Source organism: Pelobates fuscus, chromosome 1 (genome assembly GCF_036172605.1).
Source record: "Pelobates fuscus isolate aPelFus1 chromosome 1, aPelFus1.pri, whole genome shotgun sequence".
NCBI lineage: Eukaryota > Metazoa > Chordata > Amphibia > Anura > Pelobatidae > Pelobates > Pelobates fuscus.
Window position 1 is genome coordinate 90,865,309 of NC_086317.1, and position 24,383 is coordinate 90,889,691.

The window sequence follows — 24,383 nt, forward strand, 5'->3', positions numbered from 1 at the left end:
ATCAAGGTGGACCTGGCTACAATTGGCTTAAATCATTGTTAAAGGAAAAACAATATATTTGTACAAGTTAAAGGAACACTGTTCATTCCTGACCCTATTGTGGTAAAAACACTATTTAGGCCCTCTTTCCCCTTAAATAGGATAAAAACTCCCTTGTATTCTAGCGCTGTACCTGCACTGGCTTCACCCTGCCTCCTTGACTGAGATCATCAAAATTGACCATCTCAGGCAAATGCAATGCTTTCCTGTGGGGGGTAGGGCGGGGCCAAACAATGCGCTGGCCAATCAGCATCTTCTCAGAGATGCATTGAAACAGTCCATCTCTAAAGAACTTTCAGCATATCCATACAGAGCGGGGATATGCTGGACGTCAGTGCTGCACGTTGTGCACCACTGACCCAGGAAGCACCTCCAGTGGCCGTCTGAATGAAAAAGCAGTCTTTACATGAAAATGCCTGCAGGGACAGGGAGTAGACACCAGAACAACTACATTATTTATTTATAAAATATTTTACCAGGAAAGATACATTGAGATTTCTCTCGTTTTCAAGTATGTCCTAAATTAAGCGGTAGTTGTTCTGGTTTAGTACAAATATACTGCTGCAGGTGGAAAATAAAGGAAGCACAGATTGATAATGATGGACATGTAATGTCTGCTAATGGAACAAAATCATTTATTTTTAATAGAAGTAAAAAGTGAAACCTGCAGAGTTCTCATAACAGTGTACATGTCAAAATGGACTTGTATTAGAGATTGAATTTATCAAAGGGTTAGATTAACACCTGATCATACTGATGTAACTCTCATTCTCTGTGTCATGTACAAGATGTTCCATGTTAGTCATAACTGATAGGGTTACACGTTTTTACATTTTATTTATTTTAATTTAGCTGTTTGTTTTAATTTTGCTCTTTATTTTTATAGTCTTATATGTCTTTGAAGTGTAGTGTACTAATTTAAGTAAGTTGCGGTGAGACCAAGCATATTACAACTCACCACAGTTTTATGCAAATTCTGAAAATTACTGTCGTTCATCATCTACATATCTCAAGTAGGAATTTGGGAAAAACCTGCTGTGTGCACAGAATTTCCCAGAAATCATATCTCATTCTGTTATCCCAGAATTCCTCGCTCAACATGCCCTCCTGGGTTCATTTCTTATTATTCGTCCTTGTAGAATACAATCAATGCCCTTTGTTTAAAACCCTGTTCAATTGGTAAGGGTGACTGCAGATATGCAGGAAGAAGTTTGAAGCGTGATGCTTGTCCATGCTCATTTGCATGTTGAAACTGGTATTCTGGGAGAATTGTGGAAATGTGATTTCTCTAAATTGCTATGCCAAATGCTGACTTTTCCCAAGGTTTTACAGTTGTTGTTTTTGTTTTTTGTTTTTTAACCAGTGTTTCCCAACCCAGTCCTCAAGGCACACCTACCAGTCCAGGATTTAAGGATTACCCAGTTTTGTCTAAGGTGTTTTTTCTTTTTTTTTCTAAAAACACCTTAGACAAAACTGGGTAATCCTTAAATCCTGGACTGGTAGGTGTGCCTTGAGGACTGGGTTGGGAAACACTGTTTTAAACGGATGTTCATTTAGATGGAATGGTAGGCTGCTCTCTTAGAAAGGTCAGCATTTTATGGCTGAATATTACACAGCTGACTTCTCTTGGCTGTCATTAATCAAACATAATTGTACATACAATTATGAAATGATGCAGAAGACTCATTGTTTAACCCTCACTATTTGTAGCTGTGCTTCCATGCATGTTTATGTGTAGAGCTGCCTCTCATATAGCAGGTATTGGAGACTTTCAGGTCTTTGGATATAAGAACATATATCCTTGTAATATCTGAAGCTGTTCAGCAAGCCCAACAGGTAACATAAGTCTGGTGATCCCCAATGTGGATGCAGACTTGGAAAAGGGGAGATTCTGGGGAACCTATTGGTTTAGTGTCATTTAGTAAGAAAAAAAACAAACTACTTGCTGTGGGTATTTTAAACATTCTAATTCACAGGATGATGGCCTCTACATGGGGTGTGTATGTGTCTGTCTGTCTCCGTCCCCAACCTCTTTGCCCCCATGAGGCTGCACTCACCTGAACATGCATACATTATAGGGTGCGGCTGGGTCCAATTCATACAAGATCCAGCGCACTCGCTCATTCACTGAACCGCAATTTCAAGTCTAACAGAATGTAAAAGTTTTATTTAACCCCTTAAGGACACATGACATGTCATGATTCCCTTTTATTCCAGAAGCTTGGCCCTTAAGAGGTTAAAAATACGTCACAAATACAAACATACAAAATTAATCCCTATGCTCAAAACCCACTACTCCTGGGTGGCAGCAATGACTCTATTACACATCAGCCCCAATATTCAATAAAAAACAAAAAAGTTACTTGCGCACTACCCTAAATCCCTATTTACATTTAAATAACTACATACTTGTATATCTTATAACCGAGAAGTGAAATCATTCGTGCCCCTTCCCTACTGACCGGTGCTTGCATTATAATATTAGACAGAGTATGAATCGTGCTTGTTTTACACCCTTTCGAAGATGTGGATTCATTTCCTACATCTTTCATCCCATATTCATTCCCACCATGTGACTGACCAACTAACTCCAGGAAATTCTCCCCCTGAGTATTCCCTACTTGTTTTACATTTGCATATTAATGAATAATACATCATAAACACACCTTTTTACATGCTGTCTGCAACCCATTGGAAATAATAAATTGGCATTATTTACAGTTAGGAGGTATCGTTTGAGGAGCCCACACTGGTTTATCGTATATAATAAACTTCAACTAATTGGGCATTTAGCCTTCTTGTGCGTAATACAATGTGACTGTTATATTCAGCATTCTTCCTTTCACTGTGGCAAGAGAAAGGAGAGCATGGCTCTTATAGGTGATTTATTCCATTATCCATATGCCTTGAAAAAGAGGGAGGTGTATTTTGGAAAAACATCTGCTGTGTCGCTTTCACCAGCAGCTAAGGAGACGGAGTGGCAGAATCTGCTAGGCAAGATCTGAAGAAATCTTAGATTACTTTTTTCTATTGCTGCTAGGTTAACGGAATGCCAGCCTTGTGCACGCCCTCTGTTACAGGGGAAAAACTGGTTGAAATTACAGGGCTCAGTAAGCAGAACAGAGCGATTCTTATTAAGGGGCAAGGGAATTACAAGGAAAAAAGGACAGCTGTATCCGTTTGTAAAGTACCATTGCCAACCCACAAGGCAATTAAGGAGAAGTCTAAACATATTAATTATTCTCCCTTCACTTCCATATGAGTAGTATATTCTATAGACCAAGGGTAGGCAACCTTCGACATTCCTGATGTTTTAGACCACACTTCCCTCGAAACTTTGCCAGCATACTGGCTGTAAGTGCGTTATAAGAGATGTAGTCCTCGAAATCTTGAGTGCCAAAGATTTCCTACCCCTGCTATAGACCAAGAAGTATACCTAATGTATATGAAGCTATATTGAATAGTCCAAGGCTTCCTGACTAAAACTAAACCAGTAAATTGAATTTAGCCAGCCTGTGAAGGTGGACAAAATGACACATGGTCCACCACTCATTTTTGCAAGTACAACTTCCTTTTACCTTGTACCTTAACCACAGTAACCTGACCTGCATCCCCAGGTGCTCCTCATAGTAGCATTTTGGCCAAAGCCTTGCAGGTGTGATTAGCCCGCTTCCTGTGCAAGCCTGCTCTCTTGCCTGCCCAACACCATCTCAGAAGATTGGCAGGTATGAGTCTGATGCATACACATATTAACATACATAGATACACCAACAGAAATCACTGTAAACATATTTAAGCCACTTACCTGTTAACATCTGAGTGCAGGAGGGTGAATTCTAGGTTTTAGCAAGTAGAAATTCACCCCTGGTGTGTATGCTCTGCTTATATTGGCGAGGAAATTTTAACGCTCTGTTAGTAGCATAGGACTTCAAATTTTAAGATACATTCTCTCTCTGTGGACCTTATTTACCTTAAAGTAAACTTACTTATATCTTGTATCTTTGCAGCCCATGAAGCCGTTGAAGGCCACCGCAACCACATCTCAGCCTGTGTTAACCATGCAACAAATAGATGCCATTTTTTACAAGATTCAGGACATATATGAGATCCATAAGGACTTCTATGACAACCTGTGTCCTTGTGTTCAGCAGTGGGACAACAAGACGACTGTTGGTCACCTATTCCAGAAGCTGGTAAGTCTGCTTATGTCCTACCCAAATTTGTTTTTGTTGATATTACTTTTAATGTTTGTGTATTATTTAGACTTTAAAAAAAAATAAAAAAAAATGTATTTTTGCTGTGCAAATGAATACATACAGTCAAGCTTACGTTACCACAACAGCAGTAGTAAGCATGTACAAGAGAAGATACATTCATGGCATTTACTGTAACTGCACACTTTTTAAGAAAATAAAATAAACAGGTCAGGTAATGTCAGTAATGAGTTGAGAGATCATTATATAAATCAAGCTGTGCTAACTGACAGTATTAGTAGCAGGTGTACCACTAGGGAGCAGACATGGGCATCCGCAGGAATTTTTCCAGGGGGGGCATAATTATAATGACATCCATGTTTGGCCCCTTTTTGACAGTGTCATGAAGGGGAGGGGCATAGTCATTATCACATAAAGCCAGGGTAAATAGTGTTCTCACAACTATGGTGTCAGGAATACATGTATGTATTCCTGACACTATAGTGTTCCTTTACTCAAATTAAAGGAACATTCTGGTCACCATAACAACTTCATCTAAATGAAAATGCTATGATGCCAGGAGGCCCCTGGGTGCTCTCTTTCCTTTAGGGGTTAAACCGCTCTCAAATGGTTTAACCCCAAAGACTTCCTCCAGCTCCAGGTCGCTCAGTGGTATTCGGCTTCTGAAACGGAGTGTCAGGAAGTGAAGATTGACGTCAGGCATGGGTGCCACTGATTAGCTAGAGTCAGCTGACGCTCTAAGTCAATCGCTAGTTCCTGGTTCATAAAAAGTTTATTTTTGTGAATGGGGAGCTACTGATTGGCTTAGAGTGCCTGCTGACCGCTCTAGCCAATCAGCGACAATCCTACCCAGCGACACTCTGTGCTTCCTGACACTCAGTAAATAAAAGTGAACACATTAACCATGATAATTATTTATTTATTTTTTACCTGGGAAGATGAGAAGGTCCAAAGTTTTCCTGCCAGGCCCGGGTTCCAACACCGTATGATGTGTCCAGAATAAAGTGGAGGGATCCTTATTGCTCAAATCTCCTTTTCTTCTTCTTCATTTGACACAGTCTTCTTATTCTTCTGACACTGCCTTCTTTTCTCCTTGGCTTCTTTTGCTCCTTTACCTTTCTGCTACTTTCTGCTTCTTTTGCGCCATTCTGCTCCTTTCTCTTTCTGATCCCATTCTGCTCCTTCTCCTACTTTACCTTTGTGCTCCTTCTGCCCCTTCCAGCTCCTTGCTGTCCATTTCTGCTCCTTGCTGCCCATTTCTGCTCCTTACTGCTCATTTCTGCTCCTTCTCCTTCCTGCTCTTTCTCCTACTTTACCTTCCTGCTCCTTGCTGCCCTAACTGATCCTTGCTGTTTCTTTTTGCTCCTTTTCCTACTTTACCTTTGTGCTCCTTTTAAGTCTTTCTGCTCCTTTACCTTCCGTCTCCTTCTGTCCCTTTCTGCTCAGAAAGAGGGATAAGATGTAGCTTCCTATCCCTGATCTATCCACCCACAGTATTGCAGTGTATTATCAATCTCTAAAGAAAGATACCGGCACAAACTGTTCCTCCCCCCCTCCCCCTGTGGACGCCCTTGGAAGCAGATATGAGAAGGGAAAGCTAACAGCAGAAGACAGAATATAGGTATAGATTTCTGCTATAATAGGTGAGGTGCTGCCATCTGTACAAAAAGATGTTGTCAGACTAAATCATCCTATACCACATGCAGGCCAAAATAGTGAGTTCCACTCCATGCCAGAGTTGTTGTCCCCTCTCTTCATTGCCAGATCCTTCATGCAGCACTGGGTAGCTAGTTTCCCATTTTGTAGTGGGTTACAGCACTACAGGTACCTTCTGCTCCTGGGTTTAAGAGGGGTTGGTGCCCAATGTCCAGGTCCTCCAGTTCCAGCTGTTAGGATCGCGTTCCCGCAGGTTCTCCGGAACACGGACGACTCCTCGGGTGTATGAACTGCGGCTCAGCCCCCTGCCCAGAAACGGAGCATGAAGTGGATTTTGCACAAGAGGGAATATTCTTCTCGTCGGCATGCGTCTGAGTTCCAGCAGGAGTGGTAGGCTCTTGCGGTCGATTATTAAGTCTGTGCCAGAAAGCTTGGCAGACCTTGTCAAACCTTTTCTCGAAGGCCTCACTCCAAGTCTGGCCTTCCAGGCTCATCTGACCTCTCTGGGACTTAAGCTCGGCAGCAATTTTAGGTGCTCCACGCTGTCGGTGGATCAGTGAGATTTAAGACAGCTGCTGTAGGTAAGCAAGTGAAACCAGTGGGGACTGGGATATCCCCCACCGGTCCAAGGGGGAGTTACGGGGCTGTAAGTAGTGTGCTGTAAAACTCGAGGCCAAGTCCAGGTGAACGGACACTTCTCCGAATCACCAGACCCACCAGTCTTGTTGGATCCCAGGAGAAGGTATGTAGCCGATGTGACCCCACCTTCCCGGTATAATAAGTTGCAGGAATCAAGATGTGTAATACACTAGTAGTTGAGCTTCCACAATGGCATGGATTTATGCACTTATCGCTGTATTTTAGCTCGGTTCGGCAGGAGCTTTTACAAACTACGTCCGGCCATGTTGGGTGCCAGGCCCTGCCCCCTATTTAGGCTTTTTTTAATGTACATATTGTAAAATACTTTTAGTATCTTATAATATATATATCAAAACACTAACTTAATCCAGCTCTCTACGCAAATCACTTAAAGGAACACACAATAATAACTTAATTAGAATGAGTCTGTGTTCCAGTGCAGAATCTCCCTGCCTCTCTGCTTTTCCATTTTCTAAAAATCTCTAAACTGGAAAGCTCTTGCAGAATCAGGCAGCAGTACTGCTGATTTGGCTTATATCGATCAGCTGACCTGTCCGCCAAAGAGTGAATCCCCATTCATAAAACTGGCTTCGAAATAACCAGTTTTATGAACTGGTTCACTGATTTGCTTTTTCAAGCCATTTTTCTGACATTGACCATGCAGAAGTCTAAATTCTACATTATCAGTTGTAGCAGAGGAGGACGGGATCCCTAGGTCAAGGAGAACCTAATTTTTTGCCAGTGTATACCTAAATGTTTTGAGAAAAATATAGGGCACAGCACCAAGGGACTATTGGCAATATAACCATAATACTTTTTTTCCTTAGAGAAACCCCCCAATACATTACATAGATAGGGGGCATAGAGTGTGTGGAACTGTTCAATGAGCTATCAAACTACTTACAGCCTGATCCACACTTGGGCTGTGTGCAGCATTTAGGGCTCTCAGCAGTGCTGCAGGATGGTGGCAAAGGATGTTTTCCCATAGTGTGTGAGCGTATAGAGTGTTTATGAAACATGTGCAAGTTGGACTGATTTTCGATGGCAAATGTGGAAGTTAAATTCTTCTTTGACTTCAGGAAGCAACAAGGCAGAATTATAGAGCTGCAGTTATAATAGAATTATAATAGAATTATAGAGCTGCAGTTATAGTTTACTTTGTTAATCTGTCTTTGTTGCCGAACACAGTAATTGAAGTTTAGACAAATGGTGCTATATGAATAGAAATGGCACGGTCACTTCTGGTTTTTTTTTTGTTTGTTTTTTTTTTGCAAAACCCCCTTTAGGGTGACAAAACTATATTTATTCATGGTGGTGGCCAAGGGAAGAGGACAACCTGATTTCCTCCTCAGTACGACCATGTTTTTCATTGGCTACGTCTTCATCTCCCTGTGTTCACTGCCTTACATATGCATGAAAGTACAAAATAAGAGTCTTCAAAAGATTCTGAAAAACAGCAGATGATCTTGTGCACACGCAATGAGATGCCATAGCCATCTATTATCCATTACTTTCCTATCTGACAACTCATAGGAAATGAACGCTAAGAGAAAGCACATGCCCAAGTTGAAATAATGTTCTGCAATGCAGAACAGTCTTCAAAATAGTATCTGGACCAGGGGTTCCCAATTAATTTATCCCGTGAAACCCTTTGACATAGTGTATCAACATTGTGGAACTCGCCCCCCAGAATTTTTTTTAATAATTGCGCAGTTTTTTTGTATGTGCCGATGTGTGTCAAGGTGTGTATATCTGTGCTTGTATGTGACACAGATACACACACCTTGACACACAGTGTGTATCTTTTTGTGTATGTATGTATCGGTGTGTCAAGGTGTGTATGTCTATATTTCAAAGTGTGTATATCTGTGTTTGTATGCGCCAGTGTGTGTATCTCTGTCTCAGTTTCTAAGTGAGCTAAAACTTTGCTAATGTGACAGTACATTATCTCTTTCTTTGATACTGCCTTTGTGACCAACTCTGCATATGTGCTACTGCTCATTGGAAATGGCAGGATGTGGTGGACGAAACAGCTTGAAGCTCGGTACTTAGTCCTATTAGTGCAATGTTTCTCAAATGTGGAAAAGTAGTCCCTTTTTAAAAAAGAAATCTGTCTTTATCGAGTTATCTTTTTTAAAAATGTGCCCATGTGCCAGTTTAAGGATAAAAAGTACAGGCTTTGCTCTTATTTTATTTGCCATTACCACCAAAAGTGCAGCGATTACATATATCACCACTTCTAAGTCTACCACCAGTGAGAGCTGAGCTGTAACGGGGTTTACATCCTTTCTAAGACATTTGAGTAAGGTGGTGAGCCTATAACTGCAGTGATTTTGCATAGTGCTGCATTTCTAGAACACAATACAAGACATCTCCCTTCAATTTAGCCTTTTGTAAGAAGCATAACTTATTGTTCTTACAATGTCCATTTTAATGATTTGAAAGTAAAAAAAAAAAAAAAAAAAGCCAAATTTGCCAAATGTGGAACCCACCTTGAATCGTAAACATGCGTTCTCTCTCCTATTGATATTGTTACCCAGGATTTTGAGTTTGAAATAATTGAAAGGAAACTAGGCATGGGGCACATGGCATATGTGATGTTTCATACTTCATGTTGTAAATAGCCCATGCGTAGACATTCTGAACATTGCTGGCCATTCCTCCAGATTTTTAATTTTAATCAGCTTGCTTTTTAGAACATGTTTATTATGCCTTCATTCTCTTAAGATTCTATATCTGCTAAAAGTGTGGAAGTACTTATGTTTATACTTTTTTAGGGTCTATTGCAACTCCACACCACAGTCACTTTGTTATGCAGTTTACAGACTAATACATACCTTTAGATGTTTGCTTTTTATCTCCCATATAACTCCAGCTCTGCATTCCTTTTTTAGCTTTTTTTTTTTTTTTTTTTTTTTTTTTTAACAACAAATTAGCAGATGTAACAAATCTCTAAGTATCAGTCGCACTTACTGGTTGCTACTTGGCAACAGTGACGTTACTATTAATTAGTTTGAAGGATGCTGCCTTATTGCAATTTTTGTGTTTGGTGTTGTTTTCTCTCCAGTTACATTTCTGTAATGATTATCTTGAAGTCGCGCTTTCCTCTGATGTGGAGTCTTATTTCTCCTATCGGAATTGAGTTGCAAGTATTTAATGATGTTTCATCTTAAGAAATGGAAACTGGGGTAATAGTACATTAAGCATATATTTTATAAAACCTCGGTCGGCTAAATCAGCATTTTCTCTGGCTGTTTGGGCTAAAACATTATTACAAAGTGTGTCATTACTTTGTTTGAACTCATTTTTCCAACTTGGGCTCCATTTATTCGTGAAACGTGAGATTAGAAGCAAGAGCCTCTTTCATAGCAGCCGAATATGACAGAAATATATTTCTTTACACTTGATTGTGAGAAGATGAGGGTTCTGTTCCAATTAAACTCAGGGTGTCAGAGTATCCAGCTGGGGAATGTGATGCATTGCAGTCAAACTGCATCATGCAAATAATGTAGTCACAATATAACATGCTGGGAACTGCCAGACAACCAGCATCCTACATTAAGAAATCTGGTCCAGAATCATCTCCATCAAAGAAGGCTTCAAAGCTTATTGTCTTCTTAGAGGGGACTAAACCACTCCTGTATCCCTAAATTAGGCTCACCAGACAGCCAACCCATTGCATGCCAACTCAAAGTGCAAAGTGGTTACTGTAATGATAGATAATGTTGTCACTATTCAACCTTAGAACAGAGTGTTCATGAATTGTGAGAGTTGGTATCTGTACCTGCATTATCAGTATTCGACCATGGCTCCACAGGATTCAACAAAGAAAAATAAAAACATCTAAAACTGCTCTTTCAAAACCTCTGCTTAATTTATTTGTGTGGAAAAGAAGATAGTAGCACTTAGGCTGTAAGATTCCAGAGATGGAATGGCATACAATTGTTGTATCCTATTAACATCTGGCCATCTCGTGACCATTGTCTTAGCAGGCCGGATAAATAAGTATTTCAGGGTTGAAATCACAAGCTAGAACGTTCACTAATGAGGAGACAATGTTTCCAGAAACATTAGTTATCAGATAGGATTAAGAGATCTAATTTCATAAAAATAAATTCAAAGAAAAAGACAAACCAGAGAGTCATGGGGGAAAATTCCATTAGAGAAATAAGTGGCATCGGGCATGAAGAATAGGACAAAAAGAGCAAATGGAGTCCCCGAAACCGGCTACAAAGAAACATAAATTCACTCTTAAAGGTCGGGGTATGAACTATAAGATGTATCGATCAATTCCAGGCATGTGAAAGTCCTATTGCCCAGCAGCCAGGATATGCAGTTATAGGCTCCGGGCAGATTTGTTTTCTGCCTTTAGCTAGCTCATTACATACAGTCAGCATGCACCATTCAAATTACACCCTGCCAGCTAACACCTCACAAAAATGTTACTCACATCCTGTGCTCACCTACACACTATGGCAGGGGGCACAGAGGGTGAGATACTTAGGGGTATTCGCTAAACTCCTTATTTTCACAAGTTAAAGTCAAGCTAACGGAAGTAGGAAGGAATCCTCCCTGACTGATTGATTGACAGCCAGGGGGGAGTTCCCCAATTTCTCACAAAAATCAGCACTTTTATAAAGTGGCATTATACTAGGGTACTCCTCACTCGTAAATCACTCTTTTGTGGTGTGGTGTGGAGTGCATCCTTTACAGTGAAACAATAAACTGCCCTGTGTAATTTGTTTCTCGTGAAGGCAATAAATGAGCATTAAGAGAGACATAGGTGTGATATACCAAATATATGATATATGCCCTTTCTGGTAAGGCTTAAAGATAATATGGGTGCGTGCACTATAATGAGAGGGAAGGCAGCTTTAGGTGAACAAAAATGCTCTCTTCCTGCAGTGAAACTTACATTTGGTCATTACGTAGTTAAAGTGAATGACTTGTCTCAGGGTGCTGTTATTGAAAGGTCCATTGAGCGTGGGCCCTCATTGTATCTTTTACTAGTTTGTTGGAATCTGTAGGATCTTCTTCCATAAGCATGGCAATTTGGAAACCTAATACATTAAATGGGTCACATTGGGGTGCTTGTATTTCACACATCATATGAATTCATCGTTGAGGGAAAAAATTATACCTTCCAAGTCTGTCTGGCTTATTGATGCTATTGTAACACCTAATCTCGCTGGTGAACATTTGAAAAAAAGGATTTTAAAATGGAAATTGAAAAAGAAACTCAGAACCTGATATTTTTTCCATGCCCCAGGTAAAGCTCTTGCACAGCATGTCCTCTTATAAACTAAATGAATGTTTTATGCAATGTGACATTTGTTTTCAGGTAAAGATTTGGCACATTCTTTACTGATGTGCGATACTAAAGAGCTAAAGCCATTTGCAAGGCTTTGTGGCTTCTGGCCCTCCTTAAATTATTGCCCGTATCTGTTGCCATGGCAACTATGGCTATTCTTGTACAAAGGCTGAATGGATGAGTTCTTTGTTGTGTTTTGTTATTGCATCCATGTATCGAAGTTACTAGGGGGGGGAATTGTGCATCCTATAATCAGAATCTTATGTAACTTTCTGTGTGCCCTTCAACTTGTCTTTCATGATCTTTATTGCAGGCCAGCCAGCTGGGAGTATACAAAGCCTTTGTGGATAACTATAAATGTGCTTTAGAGACAGCTGAAAAATGCAGCCAGTGCAACGTCCAATTTTATAAAATCTCAGAGGTAAGGCAAGGTTATTGCTTTTGTGTTTTGGTTTTGTTTTATTTTCTCTTTTCTTCTATTCTCTGTTTAATAACTCCCGAGTCTGTGCCAGCCCCTGTGTACGAATAATCTTACAGGTCATTTAGTTCAATTAAAATGAAGAAGAAAAAGCTTTAGTTTATCTAACGTTATTAAAAAGGATGCTCCAGGCAGCAATCCCAGGTAGATAGATTCTATATTTTACAATAAAATAGATTCCCATGTTTTATACTAATCTGATGCAGTTAACCAGATAAATACATTCTCCTGAAAGTAGATAAAATAATTGCAACAGCAGCATCTCCTTCACCAGAAATGGACTGTGAAAATCAGGCAACTTACTAAAGAACACATATGCAAGACATTTTCATCATATGAATGAATTATAACTGCAAACGAATACTCCGCACATCAGCAAACCTTTCCGGTCATTGAGTGGAAGCACTTGCCACGGTGCTGAGTTTGTGCAATCCGTAAATATCCTGTGGGGAAACATTGCACTTGTGAGAATAAGTGACATCACAAGTGTGCACATATACTACTTCTCTCTTTAGCTTTGACCAGATAATAACGGAAATCTCAGTTACTTCCTGCTTGTTGCCTTAAATAGCCTGCCAGTGGATGACTTGCAGAGTCTGTTGATTATAATTTTGTATGCACGTCGTCACAGTTTATTTATTTTTCATTATATCTATTGTAACTTTCCTGTGCACGTATGTAGCTATGATGGAACAAATAAATTGGTGTATGTTTCAGTCTAAAAATATATTGGAGCAATAGTTCCTCCATGCCACCCAAATATTTATGTTCCTCTTTACTATACTGGTATCCTCTCTTAATAGCATTTCCGAGTGTTTGAACTATATATGCACAACTTTCATCAATAGAAGCTTCGAAAGATAGATCAGAATGTTTCTAACCCAATAATGTACAGGGTGTAAGCTATAGAAATGTGTTTCATAGAGCTCTATAGCAAGACAGTACATGCTAACGTGGAGTTTGCAATACATTTCACTCGGCTACTCAACTGGTCATACTGCTTAATATGTGTCAGTGTATCACAGATCACCAGTTGACAGGTTGCTAATGGACCAGCTATTTATCATCTCTGCTAACCTGTACATGTCTCAATGGGTTATTATTGTGGAGGTACAGTTTGATATTGGATATTGGCATTGTCGGTAATGAGGACAAGTGAAGGTTGTATATTGCTTGGCTCAGATAACTGTGTGGAGATGAGCGAATACCCTGCAGCGGTCTACAATTTCTTTGCCCTCTGGTCAGGTTTCAGAAATCTCTGTATACTGTATAGATTGTGGCTTCCTCACAGCCCTGCACTTAATGCTTGAAATGGTCCAAGGTAAGGTGTCAGCATATTTTGATACTGCCATTAATGCACTAAGGTACACTCTGGGCTTAAAACACAAGTATTAATGTTTCATGCACTGAATACATTAATATGAAATATAAATATATTTGTATGTCATTGCAAAATCTCTATGAATTATGTTTTTCAAACTCCTGTTCATCTTCTTTAGCATCTTTCACCTTAACCCCATCCCCCCATTTCCAGCCAGTCTGAGTCTCTTGTAGAGATGATCGTGGTTGTGCAATGCACATGTCAGACTGTTATGTCATCCCTACCAATTTCTATCTGATGCAGTATGTGATTGATTCATTTGGAGAGGGGAGGGGTAGGAGGCCTACTGCATTGTGGTCTGTGCTTTGGCATGTAGTATGTGCTTAACATACCCAAATACTCCCTTTGAAATAATATTACATGGTTGTCGTCAGTTTGCCCAATCTTCTCCACAGTCGACAGCTAGACTGTTAACCCCTTAAGGACCAAACTTCTGGAATAAAAGGGAATCATGACGTGTCACACATGTCATGTGTCCTTAAAGGGAAACTCCAGTGCCAGGAAAACGATCCGTTTTCCTGGCACTGGGGGGTCCCTCTCCCTCCCACCCCCCAATCCCCAGTTACTGAAGGGGTGAAAACCCCTTCAGTCACTTACCTGAGGCAGCGGCGATGTCCCTCGCCGCTGTCTCCTCCTCCGCGCCGCTCCTCCTACTGGCTCCGTCGGCCGGCGGGCGAGACTGATCCTGCCCACCGGCCGTGGAGACCTAATGTGCATGCGCGGCAATTCCGCGCATGCGCATTAGGTCTCCCCATAGGAAAGTATTGAAAACGAATTTCAATGCTTTCCTATGGGGATTTGAGCGACGCTGGAGGTCCTCACACAGCGTGAGGACGTCCAGCGACGCTCTAGCACAGGTTTCCTGTGCTATGGACCAGGAAGAGACCTCTTAGTGGCTGTCTAGTAGACAGCCACTAGAGGTGGAGTTAACCCTGCAATGTAATTATTGCAGTTTATAAAAAACTGCAATAATTACACTTACAGGGTTAGGAGTAGTGGGAGTTGGCACCCAGACCACTCCAATGAGCAGAAGTGGTCTGGGTGCCTGGAGTATCCCTTTAAGGGGTTAAAGACACAGGGGGGGGGGATTTTTCAAGTTGTTCTGTTCTTAAAAAGTGCTGTAGATATAAAAATGTGCTTGTTATTCATTTATCCAGCATGTTACGCGAGGAAAAATCTGAGGACTGCTTTTGGAGCACCTCAGACATGCTTGTTACATTTACTATGCACTGCAAAAATAAAAAAAATTATTAAAAAAAAAAGTGCTGTAGAGAGTACTAAAAGTGAAAGAAAAACAAAGTGGTAAACCGCACGAGTACTAAAAGTTGTGTAATCCCCATAGAAACCAGCACCACTTTTTTGTGGAATAAATTGATAAATTTCCGCCAGAGTGACATTTTAGGAGCCTTTCCATACTACTTCTGCTGACACCCCACCCCCTTCATGGTCACTGCTCTCCAGGAAATCCTTTGAATTAAGATTTTTAATTTTTTTTTTTTTGTGCCAATACCCAGATTTTAAAAATATATATATATTTATTTTAAGCGTGTACATGCTTCATTCATTATATGATTACATCATGCATTCCAGTGCACAGAGCTTAGGCCAATTCACTGTCTGCCCTTCCTTTGTTTTCTGAATGAAGTTGTCTCTTACAGGATCTGAAGGTGAAAGGCCCTAAGGATTCAAAGGAGCTGCCAACATCTGTTACCATGGAAGGTACTTAACTATTTATGTTTTATATAATTGCTGGTACTCTTTTTTTTTTGTTTGTATTTTCTTCCATTATTCGTCTATTATTATAATTTTTTTCCTCTTCTCATGAATTCTATTGTTTATTTTTTAATGTGAACACCTGCTATGTAGTTTATCTATTCTGAGCTGTTTCGTGAGATGGGGTTTTCAAGGTCAAATATCCAGTTATTGTCAAGGTCATCTCGTGCTGTGAGTAATGGTGCGACGACTCGAAGAGGCAATGTTTTTCTGACACTCCAACTCCCATCATTCTATCTCAGCATGATGAGAGCTGTAGTTCAATGTCTAAAGGTAATCTGCTAGTCTTATTTATTTTTATTTTTTTGTACCTGCTAGTAGCCTTGTAGGATAAAGTTCATGACACAAAGTGTCATTGTTTGTTTTCCTTTCATTCCATTCCATATATTGCATTGCATTACACATTTTTCTTCTTAGAAATTCTATGTAGTCTTCTAATGTAGCAACTGCCTTTCTTTGTTAAATGTTTCCCTCTATGTTGTTACAGTTTGTTCTATAATACTCTCATAAGCTTCTCGTAGCTCTGTGTCAAGTGGTTTCTTTTTTTTTTTTTTTCTCTCTACACTAGCATTGTGCATCTGTTATTGATCTTAGTGCAGCGATAACAAAGCTTTTGTTGCTGTGCTTAAAGAGGAGAGAAAAATCCCACCATCTTCACTAAATCCCTCTTTAAAATGCCAACGATGTCCACCTTGTTCACTCCCCCTACCTACGCCCCTCCCAGACTGCCTGCTCGTCCCTCCCACCTCTTCCCATTGCATGCTATGCGTGTCTGTATGTGTAAGGGTAAGCCTGTATGTTAGGTGACTGCCATTGTGCTGAAGCCAGCAGATTGGTTTCTGCCGGCTGGTGATGGGGAGTGGGATGAGACATGGCTGGATGCTGGGGACATGGAAATTCTGTTGATCCTACGTCTTTGCTGTAATTGCACTTATGGTAAATGAGATCTTCTGTCCTGCGTGTGTGCATGTCTCTCTTTCTAACCATTTAGTCATTTTTCTCTGCTATTTTGTGTCTGAGCTGCTAGAAGCAGGTGGATCCAGTTATCCTGGGTGTTTAATTCTCTCCAGCTATTGTAAAACTGCAACTCCCATTATGCCTTGGCTGGAAGAGTAGCCTGGGATCTACCATTAGGGCACATCTGCTGTATAGTTAGATGCATTTATTTGAATTACTTATATTCTTTTCTTGAAGTGTTTTGTATGGGAAATAGAATAATGTGTTCGTTCAGGGTAATTAAAGAGATCCCCCATGTAACGAAACTGTCATGCAAGTGTCTACATCTGCTTAGTACAATGGTGAAGGGAGGTAGTGTTTCTTTAAATTTCACAAAACGATTAAGAAGCTTATTCTTCCATTGTGTGAATCCTTTTACATTTTTATTCTGCAGTAATAGTCTTGGTTTTACTTCCCATTGCTCTGTGACTTGTCAGTTGTAGATAAGTCTGCACAATTTACATTTGCATTCAACTGCTCTCCCGTTCGTAGCAATTAACGGAGAAAGAACTGAAAGCTGAATGGAATCTGTGTATTTTGCAGCCATGTGTCTCATAAAGTACTCCAGCCAAAGATTTGTTAAAGATGGAACTGCCATTATGGTTTGATGGAATTTTGGTACTTCTAATGATGCCTGTATAGGTATTATTTATTTTAAGTCTGCCCTGTGGCGAGGGGCGTTCTTAGCAGAGTAACTCTAATTTCTGGGCTGTCGTGGGTTGCGATAGGGAGGGTCAGACACTGCAGAGGGATTCATTCAGGACACAGATGAAGAATAAGCATAGAAAGGTGACTGTGAGTGTGGTGTAGTGGCTGAGCCAATAGGCTGTGACCCTTAACCGTTCACTAATACGTGACATGCTCTATGACCTTGAGTGAGTCAGTTCTCCTCTTGGTTAAAGCCATAAATACATTTGATGCTTCACCTTTCGTGCTATGAAGAACTGTGTGAATTCTCATCAGTGCTTAGTACCATCATTAAGAGAAAGCAGAGCACGTGTCCCACCTATACTGGCCGAACAAATAAATGCTTCCGTTATAGAATGTTGAGGTTAAAAGATTTACCGTATTTCATGGTTTTAGCAATATCCATTCTTTGAAGGAATATAGATATAGGTATACAAGTAATTGTTTGTACTTCATTCATGAAGGTGAGGTTTTGATAAACTAAATTTTTATTGTGTTGGGAACATAATTTGCAATATTTTTTAACCCCTTTTACAAATTAAATGCTTGTATAGCAAAGCCTTGCACTGTTCATTCAGCTCTTAAACTTTCAAAAGACAAAATCTTTTTACAAACGTCATTGTTTGCTTGCATATTACCTCCTTTTGGCCTGCGAGACAAACAACTATTTTTTTCATTATTTTATTTTATGTACTTAAATAATAAAAATAGAATCTGTGATGCTGTGTTACTTACGGGTCTGTTATGTCTGATTCCACAAATACAATGTTTTTTTGGGGAAAGGAGGGGTAATGATCTCATAGGGATCAAACACTATGAGATGCAATATCCTTTTTTATTATTTGTTTATGTTGCACCCAGTCATCCTTCATTTTCCCCTAACACAAGTTCCAGTTTTATGATATGCAGCTGGTAGGCTTGGAAGCTATGAACAAAAAGCTCTCCATGATGATGATAACAATGGTTGTCCCATAATAGACAGTTATATTGCAGTGTCTGCTGTCAGCACTTTATAATGGCTCTGTATGTGTTATTAGAGCATTAAATGTGTTCCTTGGGACACCATAGGCTCACACTTTAGTACGAGTAAATGACCCTGTTAGAAGCTAACGGTGTGAGCAATAATGTCAGGTTGCCAGAGAAGAGCTTATTCAAGATTCCAAGTGACTTTTCCTGACACGGCTGTATGTGAAAGTAGCTCGGCATTTGCAGTTTAACTCCTTTACAGCTTTAAATGCCAAGTACCCATCACTGCACCTAGATATGAATCATGATGCTGAATACTGCTAATCCTCTAATCCTGTCTGATGCTTTTATACCGTTCTCACAAAGAAAATGCATTGCCATAGGCAATTGTTGTGTGACTCCTGCCTGACATATCTTGATAGCTGTCTCTTGGTTTCAACAGTATCTTATATATTTTCCCGTGTGTCTTGAAATGCTGATCCAGCCAAAAAAATTGTGTTTTATGTCATCTGCCCTCCCAGAATTAAAACCAAAAAAACAAAACCACAAAAATCATCTGTTACATTGGTGAGCCCAAGTTCTCCTTCAGCCTGATCTTCCTTGCCTGAAATTATAACTCCTCTCTAAGGGACAGGGCAGTACTAAGGTGGTGTGTTGATATTGGCTCTCTGGCAAATGCGTACTGGCATCACAGGTCAATTTTGGCCAAAGTTCACATTAAGCAGTCTATAACTTTGTTTTAGAGTCACCTCAGGCGGCTGCCTCTGTATGTGCAGCGTTTCAAAACCGAATGCTGCATATACAGACACCAGGTACTTGACCACTTCAAATCAATGAAGCTGTCATGATACTTGGAGTAACCATCAAAGTGCTGGCATCTACAGATTATTGCAAAGGTCAATAAGTAGAGTAACTACTATGGAAACTAGTGGAACATTCAACTCCAACCTCTCCTTCACCCCTAATGTCCAGTCGATCGCCAAATTCTGCTGTTTCCATCTCAAAAAGTTTTTTTTGAATACCGGACACCGCTAAGGTGCTGGTCCTTGCCGCTATCCTCTCTTGTCTTGACTACTGCATTCCGCTTCTCAGTGGTCTTAGTGTTCCCAACTTGCCCCGTTACAGTCTATAGTGAATGCAGCAGCGAGGCTCATCTTCCTGTTGGCCCACACCTCCCAGTCTGTCAATTCTTACATTCCTGTAAGATACAGGGCTCAATTTAAAATTCTGGTACTTGCTTACAAATCTCGACATAACGCTGCTCCTACATACCTAGCCTACCTAATACACATGTACGTCCTATCTAGGCCCCTATGCTCTACCAAAAACCTAAATCTATCCTCTGTTCCTACTCCCACCTCCGATGATCATCTTCAAGACTTCTCTATGGCTGCACTGTCCCTATGGAACTCCATTCCTAGTCTCGTTAGTCTCCATTCCTTCAAACAACATTGAAAACTCACTTCTTCAGGAATCATATCAGTTAAATTGTTAATAGTTTTCCCTCCCAGCATCCTGATTCCTCTCCTGCAACATTTGTTTCACTTTACCCCACTCCCTCTAGCATGTAAGCTCACTTGAGCAGGGCCCTGAACTCACTCTGTTCCCGTGCGTCCAATTCGTCTGGTTACAAATACGTGTCTGTTAGTCCACCCATTGTACAGCGCTGCAGAATTTATTGGCGCTTTATAAGTAATAATAATTTATTGTTTGCTCCACTTTTCATCTCGCTACACTTTGATAAATCTTCCCCATATAGATAGAAAAATGTTAACTGGGGATAATACATAAAAATGAGCACTCCTGCAAGTGTAGCCAACAAGAATTTCCATACACTTGCAGCAGTGAGTTTTATTTGTTTCATTAATAAGAAGAATTGGTCATCTGACTCTGCCCACATGTTTTTTCTCTGCCTTTAGAGACAATTGTTTAACCCAGCATATGCCTCCCAGTAGTCTACTCAGCACCTCCACCATATGTAACTGTAAGAGGTTTCACAAGTCTTTTCTTACATGTAGTGTCATTCAGCTTTGCTCATAAAATGACCAAACGTTCCCTCATGCAGTGTGTACAGGTTTGAATACCACTATTGCAATCTGTATACATGTTGCAAAGAGGTACCTTTTGTTCAGTTTTGTTTTTACTCCTTCATAAAGGATACAAGTCTTCAGCTTAAAGGAACACGCCAAGCACCATAACTGCCACAGTACAGTATGTTGGTTATGGTGCCCGGAGTGCTCGGTCCCCTCCCAGTGTAAGTAATCGAAATGTTTAGGAGCCCAAGAGTTACATCTCAGACTCTACAATAAATGTTATAAAGTACAGGACAGTACAATTAGAAAAATACTGAACAAGTATGGTTTGTTTGGAATGGTTGCCACGAGAAAGCCTACTCTCTCAAAAAAAATCAGCACGGCTTAGGTTTGCAATGTTGCATCTGAACAACCAATAAAACTTCTGGAACAATGTCCTTTGGACAGATGAGACCAAAGTGGAGATGTTTGCCCGTAATGCACCGCTCCACATTTGGCAAAAACCAAACAGTCAACTATCAAACACAGTGTTGGAGAGGTAATGATGTAAGCTTGTTTTGCAGCCACAGAACCTGGGAACCTCGTAGTCATTGAGTCAACCACGAACTCCCTTCTACACCAAAGTATTCTAGACTCAAATGTGAGTCCATCTGTCCGACCGCTAAAGCTTGACCAAAATTGGTTCACACTACAGGACATTGCATTGATCACACCAACAAATCTACTGCAGAATGGCTGAAAATGAAAAGAATAAATGTTTTGCAATGGACCAGTCAGGCCCAGTCCAGATCTTAACCCAATTTAAATGCTGTGGCGGGACCTTAAGAGAGCTATGCATTAACAAATGCCAAAAAACCTAAATTTACTGAAGCAACGTTGTAAAGGAGAGTGGCTCAGAATTCCTCCTCAATGAAATGAGAGACTGGTAAAGTTATACAGAAAATGATTACTTCACATTATTGCTGCTAAAGGTGGTTCTACAAGCTATTGACTCATAAGCTGTGCTAGACTTCTCAATTTTGGCTTTATTTTTGTTAAATAAATCATGACTCATTGTTATATGTCATGTGTTGTTGTTTGTCTGATGTTGTATTTACTTAATTTCAGACCTGCTAAGGATCAGATGATGGTTATGCCCTGATATGCAAGACTTTCCTTTACCCATGACTGTAGATTTTGTGTTTAGCTGCCCCATATACAGTATTTTAAATCACAGTGGGTTTTGTAAAGTACTCTGTAAAACATCACAGACTGGCCTCTTTGCAGAAGGAGGTGGAAAGTGTTGTGGTTGTATTGTATGGCACCTTAAATTTCATCATGCAACTTCCCTTATTGATGCCCCACTACCTTTTTTTTCCTTTTTCTTTAAAACTAAAATGTGTTTTATTAGTTTTAATTTGTTATTGTTTTTTGTTTTTGTGGCTAGTTCTTTTGTCCTTCATATATAAAAAAATATTTATCAGTTAGAAATGTATTGCTATAGTTTTATAGACCAACCTCTCCAGTCTTGATTCAACAGAGCTTTTTGGATATATTTCCCATACTTCCATGACGGCATTTGGATGAAAAATAATGGGAATTGACATTCAACGATAGTTGGTGGGCCAAGGCTAAAAAACAAAAACTTGTTAATAAGTATATATTCAGTTCAGATAGGTAAATACAGCCCTGTGAACACGCACAACTAATGAAGCACTGAATGGAATGCACAACTTGGATCTACATCTGAGGGAATGAAAAGACAAGTTTTTGGGGAGATGCAGGGTCCCAGGTTTTAGAATGATGCATCTCATTTTATAACTGAAGAATGGTCACCTTGGGAAACATTTAGTAAATGGACCTTGCAGCAAAGCGGTTATGTTTTTCTAAATGTATTTCCTTAATGATTATTGTTTTTTAGTAATTGTAGCATTGTGGAACAAAATAACGGAGTATTATGTTTGTGAACCTGTTACAGAAACATAGAATGTGACGGCAGATAAGAACCATTCAGTCCATCCAGTCTTCCCAATTTTCTAAATACTTTCATTAGTCCCTGGCCTTATCTTATAGTTAGGATAGCCATATGCCTATCCCACGCATGCTTAAACTCCTTCACTGTGTTAACCTCTATTAATTCAGCTGGAAGGCTATTACATGCATCCACTACCCTCTCAGTAAAGTAATACTTCCTGATATTATTTTAAAACCTTTTCCCATCTGTGGTCAATGATACCAAGAAAGGAATCGGTGTCAGGTGTATTTTAAATGAGGCATGTTTATGTCTGCTCATAAATGTGTGGGTTTTTTTTGTGTGCGGTTTCTAGATCTCCCATTCTTCCTTATTTGGTTAATAATAGAGCATTTAACATTTTGAAATCTAAAGAAGTATTCACCTTTCTACATTGTTTCAACTTTTGTCTCCACCTCACAATTCACTTCCACCTCTAAGCCTGTAAACCGCTCCTGTTTCATTGCCCAATTTCACTTCTACTTACATAACGTGTGTAATACTGCACTTTGCCTGCTGCACAAACCACCTTGCTCCTCACGTTAACCCCATGTGTTCCACAGGTAAGCTTCTTTATAGTATGCTGGGGTTGATAAAAACAGGGGACTCCTTTTTTTTTTTTCATCATTATGGCCTTTGGAAAATGCGAGATTTAAAGCCTTTTATTTTTGTGCTTCTAAATGCAGAGAAAGTACATCATACTGCAGAGTTATTGTAATTAGCACAACATGACAATGTTATTGCCTAAAAAAAGATGGTCCATATCAGCCAAAACACCATCAGCCATGTTGTGCTTATTTCAATAAATAGCCTGCGGTATGATTCGGTGTACCTGGTCTCTCTGCTTTTGGATGTAAGTTTGCCATCCCCTGAGCCTGGAGTACCGGTATATTATTTGTATAAATTATCTCATATGATGTGTGAAGTCCCTACTGGAAGCATATTGTATTTTTGTGATGGCTTTTAGAATGCAAATGAGACTCGTTTTCTTTATAAATTCTGACTAATTTTCCTTTAGAACATGAGAGCCACAGGCCTTGTGCTGCAACAACCCAATTTCACTTGATATGTCCTTGCCCCCAGCCTTCCCAAAACATCCATAGAATTTACTGGGTTACATCGCTGAATTAATGTGGATTGTCATTCAGAGTTGTGGCATGGAGGGAGGGAGAGATGGCCAGGCCCCTTGGTGCATAATTACGTTTAATTTATACTCTGCACTTGCTAAATTACCACAAAATGTACAGATTTAGTAGGAATACTTGGTTAAAGTTTGGTTCGAACTCTCTTCGTCTTTTCCCCCGATCAAGTGCACCTGCAATTCTTCACATTGATGAAACGCTTGCTTCCATCATCTGTATTACTTTCTTTTAAGTTTACATTTTACATTTTACATCAAAACCTTCATTACTCACTGGTACTAAAACAGTTAAAACAGAAGAATGCCAACTGTTAAGGTATGTATAAATGTTCGGATTTTGCTAGGAACCCCCCCCCCCCCTGCCCCCCCCCCACAATCCATGTAAAGCTTGTGTATTTTGGAGTGTAGCTACTGTATTGATCAGGTCATTATCACCTCCTGTTTTGCATTACTCATTCGATATATTGACACATTGTCATTGGAATTAATCTAACAAAAATCTGTAGGAGGGTCCTGGCTATTGAAGGTCACTGGCTTGCATTGATTTTAAGAGCACCTTTGATGACAACTGGTTAATATTGATTTGGTCATCTACGTTAATTAGGGATTATTCTAGCTTTAGTGACTGAATAATCTAAATTTTATTAATGACAGGAGGCGAATATTTGCTTTATCTTTCTTTACTGAACCTCCCAGCAGCAAAGGAACAGTTAACAGTAATGTAAAAAGTTCAACCAATCAGATAGTATAACAGTATTATATGATGTCATCAAACTCCTCCCATATCCTCTTTCTTGCTGTGGTCGATGATATGTCTGTGTCAACCGTGTAAACTGTAACGATGAACTGCGGACTAAGTTGGAGTCCTGAAGTAGTCAACATATGGAATCTTCAGCATGCTTGAAGGAGCCGTATATACAAAGGTAGGTATTTTTCACACTAAGGGAATAGAGAAGAGACGTGAGAGTATAGGTTCTCATACTAGGTGAATGCAATGTATGGCATGTATGTTAAGAACAAATCGTAGTTACTCTTTGAATATAATATTGAATATTTCAAACACTAGATTAGAAGTGTTA

The 24,383-nt window shown here is 39.8% G+C and overlaps 1 protein-coding gene across 5 annotated transcripts in view; it reads left to right on the plus strand.

Moving 5' to 3' along the window:
- The window catches only part of ABR (ABR activator of RhoGEF and GTPase), a 328,573-nt gene that overhangs the window by 184,959 nt on the left and 119,231 nt on the right, over positions 1-24,383 (plus strand). For 4 of the 5 annotated variants that reach the window (XM_063450023.1, XM_063450024.1, XM_063450025.1 and 1 more), the window contains 3 exons: positions 4,047-4,232; positions 12,173-12,280; positions 15,377-15,437. In XM_063450023.1, coding sequence (XP_063306093.1) covers positions 4,047-4,232; positions 12,173-12,280; positions 15,377-15,437 — 355 coding nt within the window. Of the gene's footprint in view, positions 1-4,046; positions 4,233-12,172; positions 12,281-15,376; positions 15,438-16,306; positions 16,428-24,383 lie in introns of those variants that run through there. The other variant, XM_063450027.1, reaches the window with a different exon arrangement.